General features: G+C 44.3%; 1 protein-coding gene and 1 long non-coding RNA gene across 2 annotated transcripts in view; one reads left to right on the forward strand and one right to left on the reverse strand.

Annotated features, from left to right (window-relative positions):
• Nucleotides 1-1,308: 1,308 nt before the first annotated feature.
• On the reverse strand, nucleotides 1,309-21,595 carry HRH3 (histamine receptor H3). The gene is made up of 3 exons (XM_089661522.1): nucleotides 21,069-21,595; nucleotides 13,817-13,983; nucleotides 1,309-2,587 (listed from the first exon to the last, which is right to left on the reverse strand). The coding sequence occupies exons 1-3, from the start codon at nucleotides 21,310-21,312 to the stop codon at nucleotides 1,688-1,690; spliced, it is 1,311 nt and encodes a 436-aa protein (XP_089517648.1). The 5' UTR covers nucleotides 21,313-21,595; the 3' UTR covers nucleotides 1,309-1,687.
• Nucleotides 13,747-26,270, forward strand: part of LOC149436715 (uncharacterized) — an 80,726-nt gene continuing 68,202 nt past the window's right edge. The window contains exon 1 of the long non-coding RNA XR_016308268.1: nucleotides 13,747-13,884. This is a non-coding gene — a long non-coding RNA (uncharacterized LOC149436715). The remainder of the gene's footprint in view (nucleotides 13,885-26,270) is intronic.

Below are 26,270 nucleotides of genomic sequence, written 5' to 3' on the forward strand. Positions count from 1 at the left end.
GATTTTATTTATTTATTCACGGTGTTTACATAAGGGCGCGGCACTACTTTTCAATTTTTTTTGCTTTTTATGTGCCTTTGTGTCAGGCCTGCATTAATCTTTGCACATCAACACAGCTCAAAGGTGCAGAGCCCTTATCTTCGCTCTTTTCCTTTCTGTTGCACCAGACACTTGGCAGTCTGCCAGGCATAATGAAAACTCCCAGTAGAGGTTTCTAGTTGTTAAAAACTGACTGATGTGGCGGGGACTCCACATCGTTGGAGTCAAGGAGAGCACAGTTCCGCTTTGAGCAGAGGTTACCGTCAGTAAATCCATCATGTCTATGTGTCCATTATATTTAGAGACACAGACCGCTAATTTTATATGTAAATCTCAGTGTCAGAGATCGCCGCGGCGCTGTTCCCGACGCATGCGCAGTAGACCGTCTCATGCGGGGATTTGGGCGCTAGGACTCAGTCCACCGCGACGACGGAGTTCACGCATGTGCACTGGCGGGCGTGAATGCGCGATTGGCACCAATGACAGCGCGGGGCACGATATTTAAAGCGTCCAGTGCTGTCACTTGTTGCCGAATGGTCTTTCTGCATATCCTGTTACCTGTGTTGTGAGTACTTTGATCCGGATTGTCTGACCTATCTGCCTTCTCCTGTCCTGACCCCTTGGCTTGCCTGACTCTGCTCCTGGATGTTCCCCTTTAGATTTGATCTCCTGTTATTGACCCTGCGTGTGACCCGACCATTCTTTGCCTACTGTTTTGTACCGCACCGACCCCCCGGCTACCGACACGGCTTGTTTGACTCTGCCCTTGCTCATTCCTCCATCCATCCATCCCTCAGGGATCCCCAGGTCCCCTCACATCAGACTCTCACCCTGCAGGAGCCTCCGGCAGACTCCTCTACCACTGATAGAGATATCCGGTAGCTGCGACCTGGTCCTGGAGCGCTCCAAGTCCATCCCCACCATCAGGGGCCCTGGTGAACAAGTGCTCCGGAACTTAGACTCCGCACTCAGGACAGGCTCTATCAGGGGACTGATAGAGGTGCTGTCGGGTGGTCCCTTACACTCAGTTTTACACTTCCTTCTCAGGAGAGGCTAGCTGTTCCAATGAACAACCAAGAAGGAGGCTCAGGAGGCATGGCGTGTGGACGTAAACTTGACTTTTACAGGAATCATCAAGACTGCCATCTACTTTCACTAAAGGAAACTTTGGATGTCAAGTGAATAAAATGTAAGCATTGTAGCTGAAGGCACAGGAGGAACCAATCCGTAGTCAAGGGATCTGATCCATGAAGATGATTGCTAAGTACACACATTTGAAGCATGTTTTATTCAAGATATAGAATTACATCCATAGATGGAACATAAATGATGTCTCTAGGTGTGGTTGAGACCAATAATTCCAGTAGCTAGAGTATGGTGACACCACTAGGAGTAACCATAAAACAAGACAATACTAGGAGAGGGACCCAGGATCCACAAAGTTGTAAGAGAGCTCCTCTTTAAATGTTTTGATTTTCTCAGAACCAATGATTCCGACCATTTTGTCTAAACAGGGTCTTCTAAAATTTCAAATAACCTGCAATCTAACCTTTTCGTCTGGATCCATTTCATCTTTTTTTTTTGTTCTACCTCTCATTTCTTCACTATTGCTTTAAGCAACGCTGTTCTGCTTTTTTGGGGTGGTAACTCATTTCCAACAGAAATTAAATTTACTATGTGGTTTGATTTTAAGCTTTTGTGGGCACAAAATCTTCTTAAATGCCCTCCTAAAGCTGTAATGGCAGAGAGGATACAAAATAGGGTTGACGGCTGAATTAACCCACAAGAGCCAAAAGGAGGCCTCATACCAGTACTCTGGCACGCAGTGACCTCTGCAAGCTGCCCGAATGATCATCAGCAAGGTGTAGGGTGCCCAACATATTCCAAATGCACAGACAATGACGGCTAAAGACTTGGCTACTTTTTTGTCTCTTGACAATCTGAAACGCTGGGCGATTCCTTGGGAGACCATCCTCATACGCTTCTCCAATGACGGAGTGGATCCTGACTCTGCAAAGCTTCTTCTAGTACTTCTTGCTTTACCTAAAACAGATGGCGTATTCCCGTTTAAAGAAGACCTTTTAACTCCCTTAACCCGTTCCAGTATTTCAGCCTCCGCTGATTTGTAGGCCTCAGCATCAGAACGCCCCTTTTTAAATGCTTTGTGGGTCACTTTCCAACATTTCAGAGATCTAGACCTAGTCGGATCTGGTTCCGACTTTATATTATCAGTGGTTGTCTGGCTGTACGGCTCTTGTAAGAGGTCAAGTCTGGTTTTTGTCCTCCTCTGGATGTTCAGATAGATAGACACATTAAAGAAAGTCACACTTATGAAAGGAGTGAAGAATTCTATGGTGGAAGCTGTGATCAGGAAGTACCAATTATAAAAGAATTCAGCAAAGCACTCTCCGTCCGGGATAATGGATTTGCCAGCAATGTATTCCCAGGTTATGATGGCAGGTCCATATAGGAGGAAGGCCAGTATCCAAACCATGGACATCTTCAGCACTGCATGCCTGCTGTTAGTTTGCTGAGCCCTGTAGCTCACCTAAGAGGAGACAATGGTTTGTTATTAGGATTTCTATAGCGCTATAAAGAAGGTATAAATGAGAATACAGATAAATAGAAAGTAAACAATTGCAGGAAGTCATGCTACAAGGTTGTAAACCATAAAGCCAAAAAGTTTATAAAAACAGCATTTAAAAGGAGTCACTCTTAAAGTGGTTGTAAACTCTTACTTATACCCAGTGAAGTGACTGGCCTCAGGTAATACACAGAGACAAATCCTCCTACATAAGTTGTACCTGTGTATCTGCAGTATTCTCTTCTTTACATCCATTCAAAGTTCAGAATTTTTACGGTCTGATAGTTCATACAAAAAGGGGGCAGAGAGCTGAAGTTCACTCTGCAGAGCTTAGTGAGGAGATCTCTGGGAGCTTATTGGAGGGAAGAGACACCCCTGTCCACACAGCTCACAGGAACAGAGCTGAGGCTGTCAATCTGTTGGAGGTCTCTCCCCTGTCACCATTTTTCTCTTGGTGTCAGGAAAACTCGTCAGATTTGGCTCATGCTGCATGCTCAACAGAGGAGTGGGGCAGCAGACAGACGTGACACTTAGTGCTCCTAACTGAGACAAGTACACACTATAGAGGGATATGCTTTGTTTATATATCATGTCTGAGGTTTACAACCACTTTAAGTAAACCCTGTTCTGTTAAGAAGCTTGCTTGCTTGTAAAGATGGATAATAAATGTCAGTTAATTTACCTACCTTTTCTGGAAAATAATGCTACCCCAGGCTCCACTCATTGCAGACCACGAGTTAAAGTTTGAACTCTTGGTTATGTGCAGGGGCGGACTGACCATTTGGAAACTCGGGCACTGCCCGAGGGCCCGGGGTCAGTAGGGGGCCCCATGAGCTGCCCCTGGTACCTTTTTCATAGGCTTTTTTGAGTTTGGGCAAGGACACAGGGGCCCCATGATTCCCTATTGGCCGGGGGCCCCATGAGTTGTCAGTCCGCCCCTGGTTATGTGATGTCCGCTGAAGGTACGAATCAGCCCTTTGCTGGTAAAATGCTCCCTCTGGCATTAAGGCCTAGACACTTGGTCATGCGATCTCTGCAGAACGAGAACAGAATTCAGATTGGCTGATTCGTACCTTCAGCGGACATCTGAATTCTGTTCTCGTTCTGCAGAGATCGCATGACCAAGTGTCTAGGCCTTGATGCCAGAGGGAGCATTTTTCCAGCAAAGATAAGTATTTCATCCTTTGTATTACCTCTCATTTAGGCATTCCTGCAAACTTTATGTTTAACATTTAAGTGGAGGCCCAAAACTCCAACCAACATTAATTGAGTTGAAGGTATGTGGGGGTCAAAACAGTCTTGGATCCTCAAGTTTTGGAGACTAAACTCCTCCGTAAGGACAAAATCTGTCTTCAAAAAACATATCCTCCATTGTTGATCATCTGATAGAAACATTACAATATGATCAGAACAAGTATTTGGATCTGGCAAAGATTTCATCTCTGTTGTACCAGCTGATGCTCCTCACCAACCGATCTCTGAGGAAACATCGATCGGACAGGTCTAAAAAAAATTGTCCGATTGTTATTGATTCCCCAAAGATAAGTCAGTGCTGGAGTTGCCTCCTGCTTCCTTTTCCCTGCTCCAAAGAATAAACACGGTGAGCAGAACGTTCATGTTTCTGTACAAAGCTTCACAAAAAAGGTCTCTCCAGACATTGTGGATTGTGCATGTGCTCTACCATCGGTCATCCAACTATCATCTGAGGGATGGGACCAATTTTGTTTGTTCTCTCAGCCAGTATGATGAAGAAACAAAGTATGAGAGGCTGTCCGATGTTGACCTTCATATTAGCTGCTCTACTTTTGCAGGAAAAATCTGAATTGAAAATATTGTTGATTTCATGACCGGCTTTTTTGTCCATTTTACCACTTTTTAATTAGCGCAGAACTTTCCTTTCAAATTGACACCCCAGGGTTAATTTACAAAAACTGGAGAGCTCAAAATCTGCATAGAAATCAATCAGCTTCCAGGTTTTTGTTAGAACAAGAGCATAACAACGAACAAACAAAAGTGGACCTGTCATTCAAAATGTACACTTTACATGAATAAAAAAAAGCAGTATTTGCAAGCTGGAGTGTCTGTTTTCAGCCAGGTGGACATTATCTATTACACGTAAGATAACGGGATCACGTTGTGCAGCACAGCTAGGCAGGAAGCAGAGCCTGCATGTAATGAGAAAACTTGGCAGCTCCCATGTACACGTATTATCAGAAGCTATATATATTCAAGGTTTTTAACCACTTCCTGACCACCCTATAGCAGAACTACTGCTAAAGGGCAGCCGGACTGTGCAAAATCATGTACAGTGGGGATCGAAAGTTTGGGCACCCCAGCTAAAAATTTGTATTAATGTGCATAAAGAAGCCAAGGAAAGATGGAAAAATCTCCAAAAGGCATCAAATTACAGATTAGACATTCTTATAATATGTCAACAAAAGTTAGATTTTATTTCCATCATTTACACTTTCAAAATAACAGAAAACAAAAAAATGGCATCTGCAAAAGTTTGGGCACCCTGCAGAGTTAATATCTTGTACTGCCCCCTTTGGCAAGTATCACAGCTTGTAAATGCTTTTTGTAGCCAGCCAAGAGTCTTTCAATTCTTGTTTGAGGTATCTTTGCCCATTCTTCCTTACAAAAGTCTTCCAGTTCTTTGAGATTTCTGGGCTGTCTGTCACGCACTGCTCTTTTAAGGTCTATCCATAGATTTTCAATTATGTTGAGGTCAGGAGATTGTGAAGGCCATGGCAAAACCTTCAATTTACGCCTCTTGATGTAATCCCCCGGGGATTTCGAGGTGTGTTTAGGATCAATATCCATTTTTAGAAGCCATCCTCTCTTTAACTTCAGCTTTTTGACAGATGGCATCAAGTTACCATCCAAAATTTGCTGAAATTGTATTGAATCCATTTTTCCTTCTACTTGTGAGATGTTCCCTGTGCCACTGGCTGCAACACAACCCCAAAGCATGATTGATCCAACCCCATGCTTAACAGTTGGACAGAGGTTCTTTTCATTAAATTCTGTGCCCCTTCTTCTCCAAACGTACCTTCCGGCTCATTCCGGCCAAAACGTTCAATTTTAACCTCATCGGTCCACAGAACTTGTTTCCAAAATGCATCAGGCTTGTCTATATGTTCATTTGCAAAGTTCAAACGATGATTTTTGTGGTGAGGACGTAGAAGAGGTTTTCTTCTGATGACTCTTCCATGAAGACCATATTTGTACAAGTATCTCTTTATAGTGGAATAGTGTACCACAACTCCAGTGTCTGCCAGATCTTTCTGGAGGGATCGTGCAGTCAAACGTGGGTTTTGAATTGTTTTTCTCACAATCCTGCGAGCTGTTCTGTCTGATATTTTTCTTGGTCTTCCAGATCTTGCTTTAACTTGCACTGTTCCTGATGACTGCCATTTCTTAATTACATTCCGAACAGAGGATATTGACATCTGAAAACGCTTTGCTATCTTCTTATAGCCTTCTCCAGCTTTGTGAGCATCAACTATTTTCAGTTTCAGTTTTCTAGACAACTGCTTAGAAGAACCCATGGTGCTGATTGTTGGGGCAAGGTCAGATGAGTCTGGGCATTTAAAACCTTTTTTTGATTGACATCACCTGGTCTGCCCAGACAATGATTGAGAACAATCCATGACACTGGCAGGTCTCAGCTTGGCAAAGGGGGCAGTGCATGCTATAAATTCTGCAGGGTGCCCAAACTTTTGCAGACGCCATTTTTTTGTTTTCTGTTATTTTGAAAGTGTAAATGATGGAAATAAAATCTAACTTTTGTTGACATATTATAAGAATGTCTAATCTGTAATTTGATGCCCTTTGGAGATTTTTCCATCTTTCCTTGGCTTCTTTATGCACATTAATACAAATTTTTAGCTGGGGTGCCCAAACTTTCGATCCCCACTGTAAATATACGTGACTTTATATTTACGGGTAAGGGCGGCTACAGCTGTCGATCACCGGGTCCGCCGGCACCCAAGTATCATTGATGGGGGAGAGGTCTGTATTTAAACAATACAGATCTCTCTACTGTCAGCTCCAGCACGCTGCTTTGTATTGCTCCACATAGCAGAGCAATACAAAGCTGAGTGCTTACACAGTAAAACACACACAGCACACAGTTAACCCATTGATCACCCCAGATGTTAACTCCTTCCTGCCCAGTGTCATTAGTACAGTGTCAGTGCTTTTCATTCACTAACTAGCATGCTGCTTTGTATTGCTCCGCATAGCAGAGCAATACAAAGCAGAGTGCTTACACAGTAAAACACACACAGCACACAGTTAACCCTTTGATCACCCCAGATGTTAACTCCTTCCTGCCCAGTGTCATTAGTACAGTGTCAGTGCTTTTCATTCACTAACTAGCACGCTGCTTTGTATTGCTCCACATAGCAGAGCAATATAAAGCAGAGTTCTTACACAGTAAAACACACACAGCACACAGTTAACCCTTTGATCACCCCAGATGTTAACTCCTTCCTGCCCAGTGTCATTAGTACAGTGTCAGTGCTTTTCATTCACTAACTAGCATGCTGCTTTGTATTGCTCCGCATAGCAGAGCAATACAAAGCAGGGTACTTACACAGTAAAACACACACAGCACACAGTTAACCCTTTGATCACCCCAGATGTTAATTCCTTCCTGCCCAGTGTCATTAGTACAGTGTCAGTGTTTTTCATTAGCACTGATCACTGTATCAGTGTCACTGGGGTTGTCAATGACAGTTAGTCAATCCCCCCCGGGTATCAGAATGCCCGCCGCAGTCCCACGATAGGTCGCTGGTGGCCACCATTACTAGTATAAAAAAATAAATAAAAATCCCAGTATCTATACCGCCATTTGTAAACGCTATAACTTTCACGTAAACCAACTAATTTACACATATTGGGTTTTTTTTTAGCAAAGACTTGGAGCAGAATACATTTTGGCTGAAATTTATGACGAAATTTGATTTTTAAAATTTTTTCACCGGACATGTTTTATAGCAAAAAGTCAAAAATATATATATATATTTTTTAAATTGTCGGTCTTTTTTTGTTTATAGCACAAAAAAAACAAAAAACGCAGGGGCCATCAAATACCACCGAAAGAAAGCTCGGAAAAAAAGGACATAAATTTCATTTGGGTGCAGCGTTGCATGACAGCGAAATTGTTAGTTAAAGTAACACAGCGCCATATCGCAAAAAAATGGCCTGGTCAGGAATCCTCTGGAGGGCAAGTGGTTAAAACAGCATACATTGACCAACATATTTACACTGAGTCAATAAAAAATTAATAGCCCATTAAAAAAATTAAATAATAAGATGCTTTTGCATTAATATTCATTCATGAGCTGTCCCTGCAGTACTTTCTTACTGCACCAAGATTGAATGACAGCCAGCATCATTCAAATCACTTCCTCTGAGCCCAGGCTGCCATGTGCTCGTCCCCAGCCTGTTACTGGACAGTAAAGAAGCAAAATGCTGAGCTTATCTCTGTATCACTTTGCTTTCTTCTTCTGTCAGCAAGCTCTTTGTCAGCACATCAACCAATTGGCTTCTTGTGCTGCTTCTCCCTCCCCCAGTCTAAGCTCTGCAATATAAGGACTTCAAAAAGGCCAATACCAGGTCCAATTCAGGTGCTTCCATGTAAAAATCTACATTTAATGTTGAATTAATGAATACAGAACTGCATTAATATGTGTGCCTAGAGTTCACCTTTGGCTTGGGTTCACACTTCTGCGGTGCGGCGTATCGCATGATTCGCACAGGAACCGCACTGCATTCCTGTGCAAATCACATGCCAATTATGTGCGGTGCAAATCGCACCGCACATGGTTTAAATCGCACCACATCCGCACCAAAAAGGTGCAGGACCCTTTTTTTTGTCCGCACTAGATTCGGCTCGCATGGATATTTACACCTATGCGCTCCGATTCTACACATCTAATTGGTTTTTGCAAACCGATTTCTGGTGTTAACTTAACCCCTTTACGCCGGATCTTCCCGGCGTGAAGAGGAGTTCCTGCATTGGGAGGTGGGTGGGACGGGGCGGGGATTAGTGTCATGTGGCCGCCGTGACGTCACGACATGGCCGGTCACATGATTGGGAAAGGTCCTGATCGAAAGAGCGGACCGGGACCTTTCCGTGAGTACCGCACATGTGTGCTGGGAGCGCGCAGAGCGCGCGCTCTCAGCACATATGTTTTTTGTTACATAAACGCAAATGTGTGGCCGCTCGGCGTCTAGGTTAATATACACATCTGCACAGGGTTGGACTGACAACTCATGGGGCCCCCGGGCAATAGGGGATCATGGGGCCCCTGTGTCCTCACCCACACTCAAATCACACCCAAAAAAGCCTATGAAAGGTACCAGGGACATCTCATGGGGCCCCCTACTGACCCCAGGCCCTCGGGCAGCGCCCGAGTTCCCCAATGGTTAGTCCGCCCCTGCATCCGCAGCAGTTCGCATGAACGGGGTGCAATTATGATGCTGTGCGAATTCGTACAGAAACCGCTGCCAATTCCGCACCGCGTCAGCGTGAACCCGGGCTCAAGCTGGACTCTTTTACACGTACACCTGAATAGCATTGAATAAACTAAACTTCCTCTTTGAAAAGTGAAAAATGGAATAAAAAAGTGTAAGAAAATGTCACAATGACAAAGTATTCACAAACATAAAAACAGACAATAAAGAGCGAAAACATGAATAAGATACAAGCAGCACATTCAGTACAATTAGATAGACTTTGTATAACATTTGTCTGCTTTAGTTTCTGGACGTTTTTGATCCACCAGTTTGGGGAACCTGCTTATTTGATTGATTGATTAGCAGTCAGTGCTACTCCATACGCCAAAGATTATTAGCGAATGTTGGCGTTTAATAACGTCTGCCCATTGTGTAATTGGTTGCTGTCTCCTAGCTCATCTGTATTTGGCAGAAGACGAGCAGTTGAAGGGGTCGTAACATGTCTGCTGGGGTAATTATTGCAGTCAGCTGGCTGTGCTGGGCTGCTCATTTGATGTGTAGAAATCCAATAAAGATTCCCAGGGGAGCGAGGATTAACCGCATGATTGCTGCGCTTCCTGACTTTGACCGACCACCCTCCTCCCTTGAGAATGGATAACCTGTTACACGTGTCTTCATGTAATTCCATACAGAGGACGACTTCTGTGCAGGGTTGTCAGCTCATCCCTTTAAAACCTGAACACATATCAATGGCACAGGTTCCCAGGCTCATTTAAGGCACTGAGGCCGGGTTCACACTGATGCGGTGCGGAATTTGCAGCGTTTTCAGTGCGAATTCTCACCATAGCACCCCGTTCACTCGAACAGATGCGGGTGTGTATGTTAACGACACCCTCACATCAGTCTGTGAAACGAGGTGCGATGTGCAGAATCGGATCGCATAGGTGTGAAAACCTATGCGATCCGATTCTTCTACGGACCCAAAAAAGGGTCCTGCATGTTTTTGGTGCAGGTGCGGTGCAAACAGGGGCGGACTGACCAATTGGAAACTCGGGCACTGCCCGAGGGCCCGGGGTCAGTAGGGGGCCCCATGAGATGCCCCTGGTACCTTTTTCATAGGCTTTTTTGAGTTTGGGCAAGGATACAGGGGCCCCATGATCCCCTATTGCCCGGGGGCCCCATGAGTTGTCAGTCCGCCCCTGGGTGCGAATAGAGCCATACAAAATGTACGGCTTTGATCGCACCGCACACAAATCGCATAGGAATGCGGTGCATTTCCTGTGCGAATCACATGAGATTACCCAGACCGCTGCAGTGTGAACAGTGGCTTCCCAAGGCAGGTGCGGGGGGTGCGTGCCGCACCAGGTGACACCTACCTCACAGGGTGACACCAGACCTGCTTCACGAAAAGGTAAGTTGTAAAGCAAGCCGACGATCCCCGCAGAATAAATCGGATCTGTAGATTGAACATAATGGATTGGACTCCGATCCATTAGGCTCCCCAATCCGCAGATCTGATCCATCCAGCGGGGATCGTCGGCTTGCTTTACAACTTACCTTTTCGTGGAGCGGGTCCGGTGTCACCCCGTATAGGGTGCATGCTGACGATCCCCGCAGGATGGATAGGATCTGTGGATTGGGGAGTATAATGGATCAGACTCTGATCCATTATGCTCAATCCGCAGATCCGATCCATCCTGCGGGGATCGTCGACTTTCTTTACAACTTACTTTTTCATGGAGCGGGTACAGTGTCACCCTGTTTGGTTTTAAAGGGATGAGGTGACAACCCTACCTCTGTGCCCAAAACAGTTGTATATGTCGCTTCCAAACAGTTGTGGGTTTGCTGCATGCAGGATTTCCCCACCATGTTTCAGTCATGTCCTATGGTTGTCATTAGCAGCAGTGGCATCCCGAGGCAGGTGTGGGGAGTGCGGCCTGCACCGGGTGACACCGACCGCACGGGGTGACACTGGACCCGCTCCAAGAAAAGGTAAGTTGTAAAGAAAGCTGACGATCCACGCAGGATGGATCGGATCTGCGAATTGAGCATAAAGGATCGGAATCCAATCCATTATACTCAATCCGCAGATCCGATCCATCCTGCAGGGATCGTCGGAGGGGGTGTCACCAAGTGTTACCGCACCGGGTGACACCAACCCTAGGGACGCCTCTGATTAGCAGTCACAGCCTCGTTACAATTGTCACGACAAGCCACGTATCAAACCAAATTTGCTCTTACTTATTGCACAGTCACTGCGAAGGAGGACAGTTCTTGGCGTATGAACCAGACTTTGTGGTCAGGTAGGTGACCTCGCTTTCCTCCACTGCAGTTAAGCAGTACCACTATTTATAAGGGACCCTCCCCAACCTGCCGACTGAACAATGAGGAGTATCCTCACACCTACCAAATCATCACCTTGTTCTCTGCTCCTGTCCGCGAGCCCCGGTGCTAATTTATCCTGGGATCACACTTGTCGCATGTGATTTGCACAGGAAACGCAGGGAGGAAAACTTTTCTCAATCAAACAAATGTTTGTCCAGTGTATGTGGTTATCCTTCAGAAATTGCATTCATTTTAAACTCGAATGTTAAAAGCAAAAGACAATTTTCAAACAACATTTGTCCATTCACCGAATGTTCAAAGAATTTCTCTATGACTTTTCATATGAATATTCTCATCAGAAAATCTACACGTGTATGGTCAGCTTAAATCTCGCTGTACTTGGCATTCCCCGAGTGACACGGGGAGTCAGTAGTACTCTGTACACCTTTAGTATTGCTAGCATGTCGTGATCTTTTCTGATGGGACTGCTTATAATGTCATGGTGTTATGTTGGTGTATACTGTTCATGGATAGATTGCGGTGGCAATATAGGCTGCAATCTCTTTAGTGTACCAACTTTTCTTGTTTGTGTTTTTTCTGTTTATGTAAAACCTACAAAATTTGCTAATAAAAACCTATTTGATAAAAAAAAAAAAAATTAAATAGCACCAGGGGGCACCAATCGATACCATGAGGTGTACTGCATTTATGAATTTTAAATTTGTTCTTTGTGAATGGGGCAAAGCTGAGTGTTAGACTAAATTCTGTTAAGGTGTTACTAAACCCCGGACTCTGCACTCACTATATCTGGTCTCCCCGGACCCTGCATTCACTATATCTGGTCTCCCCGGACCCTGCATTCACTATATCTGGTCTCCCAGGATCCTGCATTCACTATATCTGCTCTCCCCGGACCCTGCATTCACTATATCCACTCTGCCCGGACCCTGCATTCACCATATCTGGTCTCCCCGGACCCTGCATTCACTATATCTGCTCTCCCCAGACCATGCATTCACTATATCCGCTCTCCCCGGACCCTTCATTCACTATATCTGGTCTCCCCGGACCCCACATTCACTATATCTGGTCTCCCTGGACCCTGCATTCACTATATCTGGTCTCCCAGCACCCTGCATTCACTATATCTGGTCTCCTGGGACCCTGCATTCACTATATCCGGTCTCCCCGGACCCTGCATTCACTATATCTGCTCTCCCCAGACCCTGCATTCACTATATCTGCTCTCCCCAGACCCCGCATTCACTATATCTGGTCTCCCTGGACCCTGCATTCACTATATCTGGTCTCCCAGGACCCTGCATTCACTATATCCGGTCTCCCCGGACCCCGCATTCACTATATCCACTCTCCCCGGACCCTGCATTCACTATATCCGGTCTCCCCGGATCCCGCATTCACTATATCCGGTCTCCCCGGACCCCGCATTTACTATATCCACTCTCCCCGGACCCCGCATTCACTATATCCGGTCTCCCCGGACCCTGCATTCACTATATCCGTTCTCCCTGGGCCCTGCATTCACTATATCCGCTCTCCCCGGACCCTGCATTCACTATATCCGCTCTCCCCGGACCCTGCATTCACTATATATATATATGGAGAAAATACCACATTATGGCCAGTAGATGGAGCTGAGGAGTATATTAATTTTCTCTAAGTGTCCAGCACCATCTAGTGGCCGTTATGCGGTATTTTCGCCTTTCGCACATGCAATCTGCAGATAATATTTGCAGCTTTGATGGGGAACAGATATGCAATTCTTTTTATAAATACACCCTCATGAGTTGTTTAGTAAATGTTCAGCAGTTTCCAGTGCCAATTGCAGGACAATTGGAGTATGGATAGAAGTCAAACATGGCTCTATGCATTTATCACAGTACGTATGGCTCAGGGGTGGACTGACCATTTGGAAACTCGGGCACTGCCCAAGGGCCCGAGGTCAGTAGGGGGCCCCATGAGATGCCCCTGGTACCTTTTTCATAGGCTTTTTTGAGATTGGGCAAGGACACAGGGGCCCCACGATTCCCTAATGCCCGGGGGCCCCATGAGTTGTCAGTCCGCCCCTGCATACAGGACAGCGACGCTCTATATTTTATTGGTTAGTTCGATAATCTGCTGCGGAGAATTCCGGCATGATTATAATGGCCCTTGGTTAATGAAGCAGCTTGCAGCAATACACTGGGGAGAAGGGAGATAATCTGAGACCAGAGATCCCTGCATTAATGTATAGCGCTGCATTATCCACACACGCCGCATTGTATATCGCAGTCCTCGCAGTGTCATTTGCATTAAAATGCTTATATTTGCATCATCAGGAGCTGGCAGCTTCTTGCAGCCGCGTGTAACTGCTTCGGTGCCGGGGCCTCCCATACTCACCGCTCTGGTTACTGAGATGAACCTGTCGTAGCTGATCAGGACGATGTTAAAAACTGAGGAGGTGCACAGTAAGTAGTCCAGTACGAGCCACAGTTTGCAGACACTTCTCCCGAAGCTCCATCTGCCAGTGAGGACATAGGGGACATAGAGGGGGATGCACAGAGCCCCTGCAAGAAGAAAAAGAAATACACATTCAAATCCCACCGCACATGTTGCAGTATGCTTGTACACAGGGGCGGACTGACCATTTGGAAACTCAGGCACTGCCCGAGGTCCCGGGGTCAGTAGGGGGCCCCATGAGATGCCCCTGCTACCTTTTTCATAGGCTTTTTTGAGTTTGGGCAAGGACACAGGGGCCCCATGATCCCCTATAGCCCGGGGGCCCCATGAGTTGTCAGTCCACCCCTGCTTGTACAATATATCAAAACCCAACTCTGAGCTCCAGGATTCCCTCCCTGCAATTCTTTATCTCCCCTCCTTCTTCGGGAAGTCTCCAGCAGTAATTTTTTTTTTTTTTAATATCCACCTTTCTGCCTTTTTAAGAAGTCTTCAGGTCAGTCACATGGCACACTGGGTCCTCTTTTTGGGTATTCACAGTGGTGAAATGGTTAGCACTTCCGCCTGGCAGTACTAGGGTCGTTGGTTCAAATCTCCTGCCTGGAGTTTGTATGTTCTCCCTGTGCCTGCGTGAGTTTCCTCCCACACTCCGAAGACATGCTGGTAGGTTAATTGGCTCCTGTCTAAATTGGCCCTAATATGTGTATGTATGAATGTGAGTTAGAGACCTTAGGCTGGCCATACGTTATACAATTTTTGTGAGATTTGTGCTTTAGATTTACCAAAAACCATAGAATATGAAGGAAACCTAAACAACACTTTAATTGTATCCAATTAGGCAGACCATTGCATTGCATAATTGAAGGTAAATCTAAAGGACATTGGGCAGAAATTTGTAAGAAAATTGTATAGTGTATGGCCAGCCTTAGATTGTACCCCCTTGAGGGTTAGGGACCTTAGATTGTACACCCCTTGAGGGTTAGGGACCTTAGATTGTACACCCCTTGAGGGTTAGTGATCTTAGATTGTACCACTTTTGAGGGTTAGGGACCTTAGTTTGTACCCCCCTTGAGGGTTAGGGACCTTAGATTGTACGCCCCTTGAGAGTTCGGGACCTTTGATTGTACGCCCCTTGAGGGTTAGGGACCTTAGATTGTACGCCCCTTGAGGGTTAGGGACCTTAGATTGTACGCCCCTTGAGGGTTAGGGACCTTAGATTGTACGCCCCTTGAGGGTTAGTGACCTTAGATTGTACGCCTCTTGAGGGTTAGGGACCTTAGTTTGTACCCCCCTTGAGGGTTAGGGACCTTAGATTGTACACCCCTTGAGGGTTAGGGACCTTAGATTGTACGCCCCTTGAGAGTTCGGGACCTTAGATTGTACACCCCTTGAGGGTTAGGGACCTTAGATTGCACGCCCCTTGAGGGTTAGGGACCTTAGATTGTACCCCCCTTGAGGGTTAGGGACCTTAGATTGTACGCCCCTTGAGGGTTAGGGACCTTAGATTGCGCGCCCCTTGAGGGTTAGGGACCTTAGATTGTGCGCCCCTTGAGGGTTAGGGACCTTAGATTGTACGCCCCTTGAGGGTTAGGGACCTTAGATTGTGCACCCCTTGAGGGTTAGGGACCTTAGATTGTACGCCCCTTGAGGGTTAGGGACCTTAGATTGTACCCCCCTTGAGGGTTAGGGACCTTAGATTGTACGCCCCTTGAGGGTTAGGGACCTTAGATTGTACGCCCCTTGAGGGTTAGGGACCTTAGATTGCACACCCCTTGAGGGTTAGGGACCTTAGATTGTACGCCCCTTGAGGGTTAGGGACCAGGGGCGGACTGACCATTTGGAAACTCATGCACTGCCCGAGGGCCCGGGGTCAGTAGGGGGCCCCATGAGATGCCCCTGGTACCTTTTTCATAGGCTTTTTTGAGTTTGGGCAAGGACACAGGGGCCCCATGATCCCTATTGCCCGGGGGCCCCATGAGTTGTCAGTCCACCCGTGATACTGCTCCTCCTCCTATGTTTCGGCTGACTCACTAAAACCAATGCACTCCCTGTGCGGCTTACAGTTGTTAAGCAGAGAATGAGAGCTTACACAGAGCCGCTGAGAAATCTCTGGAGGCCAAAGTTGCTGCAAAAATGACTTTAGAGAAGCATTATAACAACAACGCAGATTATTTGTTCACTAATTATATATTTTCTCTTTCGGTTTAGATTGAATTGTACTGAAATCCGAATGGATGGATGGATTCACGTAGGATCTAAAGTAGTTACAAAATATGTGAAAACTTTTATATGTTAAACTGGTTGCATTTAATTTTTAATTCATCTGAGCTAATTGTTACACTGACCAGCTCTTTCTAATGTCTTTTGACAATCCAGTTTTCTTTCATTTCTATTTTTTCACTCTTTAATTTAAACTTCATAGCAGGGGTGGACTGACAACTCATGGGGCCCCCGGGCAATAGGGGATCATGGCGCCTCTGTGTCCTTGCCCAAACTCAAAAAAGCCTATGAAAAAGGTACCAGGGGCATCTCATGGGGCCCCCTACTGACCCCGGGCCCTCGGGCAGTGCCCGAGTTTCCAAATGGTCAGTCCGCCCCTGGCTTCATAGATTGAAAACACATTGTAAAATGTATGATCCGCTTAAGGAAGCATCCCACGTCCAATATACGAGTGAAAGATCATTGGTATCCAGTTCAGCTCTGTTATTTTATGGCTACACAAGGCACACATTTATTGGTGATTTGGTACGTTCTAGCAGAGCGACAACAATCTTGCCATGTGTAGGAGGTAATGGATTTAAATGCCTCACAACCATCCAGCAATAATAGGCACAGGGATTTTTTCGAGGCAGACATAATGGCATACATTAACACGGCTCTCTAGGTAATAATACATCATTAAATGTATTTTTATCAATGCAAGCAGTGTAAGTATTCTTCTATAGCAGTGGTGTCAAACTGGCGGCCCTCCAGCTGTTGCGAAACTACAAGTCCCATCATGCCTCTGCCTTTGGGAGTCACGCTTGTAACTGTCAATCTTGCAATACCTCGTGGGACTTGTAGTTTGGCAACAGCTGGAGGGCCACCAGTTTGACACCCATGTAGTGTGTAGTAGCCTCAATCCAAATCACCTAGTGGGGTTTCCAACTGCTGTCTATTACCTCTGTTATTTGCATGAGTCACTTCTGAATTTTTTTTGACTCCACAGAACCCCAGGAGGGTGGCTCCACCCCCCTCCAACACACAGAGGGTGATTGACAGCCTCAGCGGTGCATGATTCCGTATGAGACTGTGTGGAGGGGGTGTGTCCTTTCCTTTCACTCAATTCGCAGATTACACTCAGATCCCAGCTCTGTGCAGTGTATGACATCAGACCCCTGCCTGCTAGAGCTCAGAGATGCTGCATAAACTGTGTGCTTTAGGAGGCTGTATGTAAGGGTTTACAACTAGTTTAACTTGATATCAGACTAGGAAATCGAGAAGATGCAAAGGGTGCCAACAGCACTGCTCATGTGGTATCAAAAAACCTGATGGTAGGAGGAGAGAGTGGAATGACAGAGAGGTAGGCCCATCAATCTGCTGCTTCTTCTTTCACTGTCCAGTCAATGGGTGGGGTGGTGGTGGATTAGGAGAAGACCTGTAAGTGCTACTTAACTTCAGCAGGGAACCATCCCCTGACAGGCAGATCTATGCTCTGTGAAAGAGCTGTAATGCAAATTTGTTTGACAGGTATGTTTTCTCTATTTACAGTCAGGTGCATAAATATTGGGACATCGACACAATTCTAACATTTTTGGCTCTATACACCACCACAATGGATTTGAAATGAAACGAACAAGATGTGCTTAACTGCAGACTGTCAGCTTTAATTTGAGGGTATTTACATCCAAATCAGGTGAACGGTGTAGGAATTACAACAGTTTGCGTATGTGCCTCCCACTTGTTAAGGGACCAAAAGTAATGGGACAGAATAATAATCATAAATCAAACTTTCACTTTTTAATACTTGGTTGCAAATCCTTTGCAGTTAATTACAGCCTGAAGTCTGGATAGACATCACCAGACGCTGGGTTTCATCCCTGGTGATGCTCTGCCAGGCCTCTACTGCAACTGTCTTCAGTTCCTGCTTGTTCTTGGGGCATTTTCCCTTCAGTTTTGTCTTCAGCAAGTGAAATGCATGCTCAATCGGATTCAGGTCAGGTGATTGACTTGGCCATTGCATAACATTCCCTTAAAAAACTCTTTGGTTGCATTTGCAGTCTGCTTTGGGTCATTGTCCATCTGCACTGTGAAGCGGTGTCCAATGAGTTGTGAAGCATTTGGCTGAATATGAGCAGATAATATTCCCGAAACACTTCAGAATTCATCCTGCTGCTTTTGTCAGCAGTCACATCATCAATTAATACAAGAGAACCAGTTCCATTGGCAGCCATACATGCCCACGCCATGACACTACCACCACCATGCTTCACTGATGAGGTGGTATGCTTAGGATCATGAGCAGTTCCTTTCCTTCTCCATACTCTTCTCTTCCCATCACTCTGGTACAAGTTGATCTTGGTCTCATCTGTCCATAGGATGTTGTTCCAGAACTGTGAAGGCTTTTTTAGATGTCGTTTGGCAAACTCTAATCTGGCCTTCCTGTTTTTGAGGCTCACCAATGGTTTCCATCTTGTGGTGAACCCTCTGTAGTCACTCTGGTGAAGTCTTCTCTTGATTGGTGACTTTGACACACATACACCTACCTCCTGGAGAGTGTTCTTGATCTTGCCAACTGTTGTGAAGGGTGTTTTCTTCACCAGGGAAAGAATTCTTCGGTCATCCACCACAGTTGTTTTCCGTGGTCTTCCGGGTCTTTTGGTGTTGCTGAGCTAACCGGTGCGTTCCTTCTTTTTAAGAATGTTCCAAACAGTTGTTTTGGCCACGCCTAATGTTTTTGCTATCTGATGGGTTTGTTTTGTTTTTTCAGCCTAATGATGGCTTGCTTCACTGATAGTGACAGCTCTTTGGATCTCATCTTGAGAGTTGACAGCAACAGATTCCAAATGCAAATAGCACACTTGAAATGAACTCTGGACCTTTTATCTGCTCATTGTAATTGGGATAATGAGGGAATAACACACACCTGGCCATGGAACAGCTGAGAAGCCAATTGTCCCATTACTTTTGGTCCATTAACAAGTGGGAGGCACATATGCAAACTGTTGTAATTCCTACACCGTTCACCTGATTTGGATGTAAATACCCTCAAATTAAAGCTGACAGTCTGCAGTTAAAGCACATCTTGTTTGTTTCATTTCAAATCCATTGTGGTGGTGTATAGAGCCAAAAATGTTAGAATTGTGTCGATGTCCCAATATTTATGGACCTGACTGTATGCATCTGTATGCTTAGAATCCAGCTAAGTATGTGTGCTAAAGCAAAGCCATGAGTCAGGTGTGACTGCTTTAGCAATTAATGTACAAGTCCACTTCTGTAGGTAGCCTAAAACAGTCTCCTGTGTAGGGGTTGGCCATACACAGGTCAATAAATGCATGCAAGGCAATCTCTTGGTCCATCTAGGGGTAAATAGCAGAATGTATGAAGAGCACTGGCAAACAGTTATTTTTTTTATTGTGCTCTTACATTGTCCAACATGCTACATCTGCAAACAAGCTTCAAAAAAGAATAAAGCATTCAATACGAAATCTGTGCATTGTATCTTTGCAAGGAGCGATCTGAACAGGTCCTGATGAGATGTGACTCAAGCTAAGGTGGGCAGACTTCTCAATGCATGTTGTTCTGTGACAGAAAGGATGCCCTTGTGTATCTTTATGCAGATATTAACATTGAGACCCGTGTAAGGGAAAACCCACTTAATTTGTATCACATATTTTATTACGGTCCTTCTGGGCTCAGAATTCTACTTGACAAGTACAGCCAGAACTGAAAATGACATTGATAATTAACCTTGCCAGAAATGATTTGTAAGAAATCACTCACAAGCAAGAGATGGCTGTGCATTTAAACTGTTTACTCCCCAACACATTCTATAGATACATAGGTCGTGAGGTACTGCGTATCTGTAAAGGACGGTAGTAAATTAGAGCGGAAATTGTCTATTTTGTTACATTTACTAAAAGATCATCATCACAAGCAAGAAGTCCCTCAGAAGGCAATTAGAAATCCATGTCCAGAGTGAAGAATTGAAGGAAAGAAAACCCACTGAGATGTGGTCCTCCTAAACTGGTTTAGTTGGCTAAAGAGCTTGCAATCTTGTGTGGACTGGGTAATCATTTCCTACCATGGCATGCTTATTAATATCTTAGTTTTTTTCACAATTATGTTTTTGTAACCTTCAATATAAAACCTATATGGGTCTTACTGAAACTTTATTTTTATAAAACGGATTTATTTTTTGTTGGGGTGGGGTCCTAACCTTGATATTTAAATAGCTCCTTATTTTTGCCCCGGTGGCTGACCATCAGGTTGCTACCCATTCAATATCTTTACTGATTGGCTGCTTGGTTAGCATTGATGAGCAGCTGTGAGGCTACTGTGCTCGGTTTTCTTCCTTGAAATGCTGACCATTGAAGCCAGCAGTAGGGGGATATACCTAATGGTACTTCCTATTTTACACAAAAAAAAAAATCTCTATATATATGTTTTATGGTGTGGGGTGGAATTCATATGGCTAATAGACCTGACTTTATATGTAAAAAACAAGTTTATTAGTTCTTTACTCTTCAATGTGATATATGTTGGATTAAATGTATATTCAGTAAGGTATTTCAGAGAGCAGGTATCTTGTGCATTGTACAACAACTCAAATCAGAGAAATGTCAAATCTAATTGGTTACTGTGGGTCACAGAGTGTTTATTATGCCTACATTTATATTTAGTTAAAAAAAGAACATGAATCCAGCTTAAGCAATGAGTATATTTTCTGTTCTTGTAAAACCTAAATTAAATTTTTATGCAAATTGTCAACAAATCAAAACCTCTAAAGAGACGATTTGTGTGATATGGGTTTCCTCCAGGTGTATGTAAACATACAGCTTGAATAAATGGCTTTAGGTTGAATTAGTTGTGTACTCTGACTATTTCATTGGCAGGAGATTGCTTTTGTTGAAGCAGAGGGTAAGGTTAAAGTCTGTTGGCTTCATATACGTGAGCAAAATTTGATAGACATTAGATAAATAGAATGATACTTTACCCACTAGAAAGTCAGAGATGGCCAGATTGAGCAAGAAGTAGTTGTTTTGAGTCCTAAGGCTGGAGTCTACCACGAAAGCCAACATAACCAAAGCGTTGCCCAGCACTGTGGTGACTATCAAGATTCCCATGAGTACAGCCAAGAGCACAGTCCAGGAGAAGGCAAAGTTACCCGCAAAGCCGGTTCCTCCACCATTGCCCTTCCAGGAGTCATTGAGATGCCAAGTTTGCTGGGTGCTGGCCATTTCAGCACCGCAGCTTAATTGAGCTCTAGGTAGAGAGCATAGTAACCATGGATAAAGTCAACAAATTGGCCATCCTTAGCTCCCCATGGTAGGTGGACAGTGACAATGCACCTGGCTGTCTTGAGGTGGACTTAATTTAATATCCAAAGGCATTTGTCTTCTCATGGTCCTTTCCAAAACAACTTTGGTTTATGCAGAGGAGCCTAGCTCTTGTTTGTAGTGGCTGTCTGAGAGGCTAGTTATTATCTGTCTGAGCCCATCTGCTTCTTCTACCACCTGAATCTCTGCCCCACTCCAGTAATGAAGAGATACCTCCTCCCAACATCTCTCTTGTAGGACTGAACCTCCCTCCTTCCATTGCTCTCCCTCCCACCTCCAGCCGAAGAACCTCACACAATTCACACACTCCACAACCTCTCCGAGAGCGAGAGAGAGGAGCTTGGTTATAAATATCAGACACAATCAGCTGGAAATCAGCTTTGAAAAGGAATTTGTTTAACTCAGTCCTTGCTGAACAATGTAGCAGGACCAGCACTGCTTACAGGGGCTGTTGGGGGTTCTGCATTCACTGGAAAGGTGTCTGGTCATGTGTAGGTAGAAGGTTCAAATGAAATTGTAGTTTTCATTATTATCCTAGCCATTGTCAGTATGTTTATTGTATTTTTACATCCTTGAGTATTTCTGTCTTTTTTCCATCTAAGCATAGGTATTTTGTTTTGTAATGCCTTCTTATATGTAACTGACATGAAGAAATAATTCAACGAGATAATCTCTAGGAAACATTGCAACTGTACTAAAGTAAAATGTCCACTTAGTTTACATTTACTTTTTGTTTTAATTAATTTGTTGCAGCAAGATTATGCAGGCTTGAAAGCCCGTTACATGACTTACATGATTTGTGGTCTCTCCATTTCTAAGAACTGTAAGGTGACACGTCACCACAAACCACCAATGTAAGGGGACAGATCACCAATCACCAGTCCAGCAACATAAAGGGTCAGATCGTCATTTACCACCATTTCAAGGGGGAACATCACCACTGACCACCAGTGTAAGGGGACATATCACCAATGACCAGTCCAGCAACATAAAGGGTCAGATTGTCATTTACCACCAATTCAAGGGGGAACATCACCACGGACCACCAGTGTAAGGGGACATATTACCAATAACCAGTCCAGCAACATAAAGGGTCAGATTGTCATTTACCACCAATTCAAGGGGGAACATCACCACTGACCACCAGTGTAAGGGGACATATCACCAATGACCAGTCCAGCAACATAAAGGGTCAGACTGTCATTTACCACCAATTCAAGGAGGAACATCACCACTGACCACCAGTGTAAGGGGACATATCACCAATGACCAGTCCAGCAACATAAAGGGTCAGATTGTCATTTACCACCAATTCGAGGGGGAACATCACCACTGACCACCAGTGTAAGGGGACATATCACCAATAACCAGCAACATAAAGGGTCAGATCATCATTTACCTCCAATTCAAGGGGGAACATTACTACTGACCACCAGTGTAAGGGGACATATCACCAATGACCAGTCCAGCAACATAAAGGGTCAGATCATCATTTACCACCAATTCAAGGGGGAACATCACCACTGACCACCTGTGTAAAGGGGCACTTCACCAATGACCAGTCCAGCAACATAAAGGGTCAGATTGTCATTTACCACCAATTCAAGGGGGAACATCACCACTGACCACCTGTGTAAAGGGGCACTTCACCAATGACCACCAATATAAGGAGGCACTTCATTATTAATCACTTTATGTAAGGGTATACCTCACCTCTGGCCACCAATGTAAGGGCACTTCTCTATTGACTACCAATATGGAGGGCACTTATCCACTGACTACCAAAGTAAGGGGACACTACATGCCTACATACAGTACATACCCCAGGCATAGCTCTGACTATTGCAGTCTGCAAGCTGTGCTGTATGTTACATACTCTTGACTGTTGTACTCTTTAAATTGTGCTGTACGTTATATACTATTGACTGTTATACTCTGTAACTACTGACTGTTGTACTCTGCAACTTGTAATGTACATTACATATTCCTGACTGTTGTACTCTGTAACCTGTGATGTACATTACATACACCTGACTGTTGTACTCTGTAACCTGTGATGTACATTACATACACCTGACTGTTGTACTCTGTAACCTGTGATGTACATTATATGCACCTGACTGTTGTACTCTGTAACTTGTGATGTACATTACATACACCTGACTGTTGTACTCTGTAACCTGTGATGTACATTACATACACCTGACTGTTGTACTCTGTAAATTGTGATGTACAATACATATACCTGACTGTTGTACTCTGTAACTTGTGATGTACATTACATATTTCTGACTGTTGTACTCTGTAACTTGTGATGTACATTATATGCACCTGACTGTTGTACTCTGTAACTTGTGATGTACATTACATACACCTGACTGTTGTACTCTGTAACTTGTGATGTACATTACATATTCCTTACTGTTGTACTCTGTAACCTGTGATGTACATTACATACACCTGACTGTTGTACTCTGTAAATTGTGATGTACAATACATATACCTGACTGTTGTACTCTGTAACTTGTGATGTACATTACATATTTCTGACTGTTGTACTCTGTAACTTGTGATGTACATTACATATTTCTGACTGTTGTACTCTGTAACTTGTGATGTACATTATATGCACCTGACTGTTGTACTCTGTAACTTGTGATGTACATTACATACACCTGACTGTTGTACTCTGTAACTTGTGATGTACATTACATACACATGACTGTTGTACTCTGTAACCTGTGATGTACATTACATACACCTGACTGTTGTACTCTGTAACTTGTGATGTACATTACATATTCCTTACTGTTGTACTCTGTAACTTGTGATGTACATTACATATTCCTGACTGTTGTACTCTGTAACCTGTGATGTACATTACATACACCTGACTGTTGTACTCTGTAAATTGTGCTGTACATTACATACACCTGACTGTTGTATTCTGTAACTTGTGATGTACATTACATATTCCTGACTGTTGTACTCTGTAAATTGTGCCGTACGCTATACATACTTCTGACTTTTATACTCTCTTGTTGTATATTGCATACTTTTGACTGTTGTACTCTGTAGCTTGTGTTGTACCTTACATACTCCTGACTGTTGTAGGTTGTGCTGTGGCCTAAACATCTTTATCTCAATTCTCTCTCTCTCTCGTAATAACCACAAACATTGTCCATACAAAAAGTATATGCTACAACTCTGACATCATAATAACAGTAAGTGATTTTAGTAAGAAAAAAAACATCGCTGTTGAAGCTTTGCCTTCCTGGTACTTAACCCCTGGTTACTGATTGGGCAATTAATGAGCAGCAATGCACTGATGAGGTCATTTTTGTGCTCTGTCCTCATGTAAGCATTTTTTCCCAGTGTTAGATTGATTTAACCCTGTGCTATGTAGAGGAGACTCACACTGCTTGCTCTCCCTCTTCACGTCTGGGTTTTGCTGTGCAGGTGAAGAATCACAGCTAATATGTATGCAGGTTTAAGTTCTTTATATATGCAGTATTAAAATACTTTCAGTTATTTTTGAGTTAATATATAATTCAGATTAAAGAATGTATTTACTTAAAAACACACCCTGAAATTACTGTGAAATAGCGAGTGACTGGCATTAGAGTGATGTCAATGTGCTGTAGTGGTGACATCTGTGTATACTATTATCTATTTCTGTTATTTTTTTTATGTTGCAATGTGATAGGAGGTCCTGTATAAATCACGTCTGTCTCCCTTTCATTCTCAGCAAAGCTTATTAACATAACAATTACCCTTTCATATCGTAGATAATATTTGATTTGTTTTAATGAGCAGACAGACGGGCTCATGCATAAGGGTCCTATCCATTTCTTGGCCGATAGCTATCAACTTCCTTTTTTCCCCCTTTCATTATGTGTGAAATAATCTTCTTCCATCTAGAGTACTGCAGGTTGATAATGCAGTGTGGAGAGGCTGCATTGGGGCAGACTTTCACAAGTTGATGGGAATTCTGGTGTTCGCGTTAACATTGTGTTTTATTTATTGACTAGCTTTGTATAGTCAGGACGCTGCACAGACAAGCACAGGAGATCAGATCCCGAGATGTAGAGGGAGTAACAGTTTGAATTCCAAATTCAGTTTTGGATTTGGTTGAGTGCTTAGAATTCTAAAACAGGAATTGGCATTTCAAAAGTACAAGTGGTGCTGAAGTTCATGTCCATTATGGTGCCTACAAGTACCTTTTGTTAGTTCTTAAATCGATCCCCGTGGAGCCTCCATCCCATGGATCCTATGTTCAGCATACATGAAGCTTCAGCTTCTGCCCGCATTTGGAATTATGTTTATCCCCTCCTGATGCTAAGCTCTGCCCCTGGCATTCCACCTGCTGCACCAACTCACCCTTTACTGTCCCCACTCACCCTCTCCATTCCACATTCACCCTCTCCTGTCCCCACTCACCATCTCCATTCCACATTCACCCTCTCCTGTCCCCACTCACCATCTCCATTCCACATTCACCCTCTCCTGTCCCCACTCACCATCTCCATTCCACATTCACCCTCTCCTGTCCCCACTCACCCTCTCTATTCCACATTCACCCTCTCCTGTCCCCACTCACCCTCTCCTCTTCTCTCCACAGTCATCCTCTCCTTCCCCCACTCACCCTCTCCTTCCCCCACTCACCCTCTTCTGGCCACACTCACCCTCTTCTGCCTCCACCATCATTTTCTGTCCTCATTCACCCTCTTCTGTCCAACACACACCCTCTCCCATCTCCACTCACTCTCTTCTGTCCACATTCACTCTCTTCTCTTTCCACTCACTCTCTTCTGTCCACATTCACCCTCTCCTGTCCACATTCACCCTTTCCTGTCCAC

This window comes from Staurois parvus, unplaced genomic scaffold (genome assembly GCF_062004578.1).
Source record: "Staurois parvus isolate SC_StPar_1 unplaced genomic scaffold, SC_StPar_1.0 ptg001349l, whole genome shotgun sequence".
Taxonomy (NCBI): Eukaryota; Metazoa; Chordata; class Amphibia; order Anura; family Ranidae; genus Staurois; species Staurois parvus.

What these genes read in the sequence shown, in the direction of transcription:
- HRH3 (XM_089661522.1), bottom strand. Translation starts at nt 21,312, where the DNA reads ATGGCCAGCACCCAGCAAACTTGGCATCTCAATGACTCCTGGAAGGGC. An exon ending in CATCTCTGACTTTCTAGTGG is followed by an intron (nt 13,984 to 21,068) that starts GTAAAGTATCAT and finishes TTCTTCTTGCAG; the next exon opens with GGGCTCTGTGCATCCCCCTC. An exon ending in TCATCTCAGTAACCAGAGCG is followed by an intron (nt 2,588 to 13,816) that starts GTGAGTATGGGA and finishes GTCTCCTCTTAG; the next exon opens with GTGAGCTACAGGGCTCAGCA.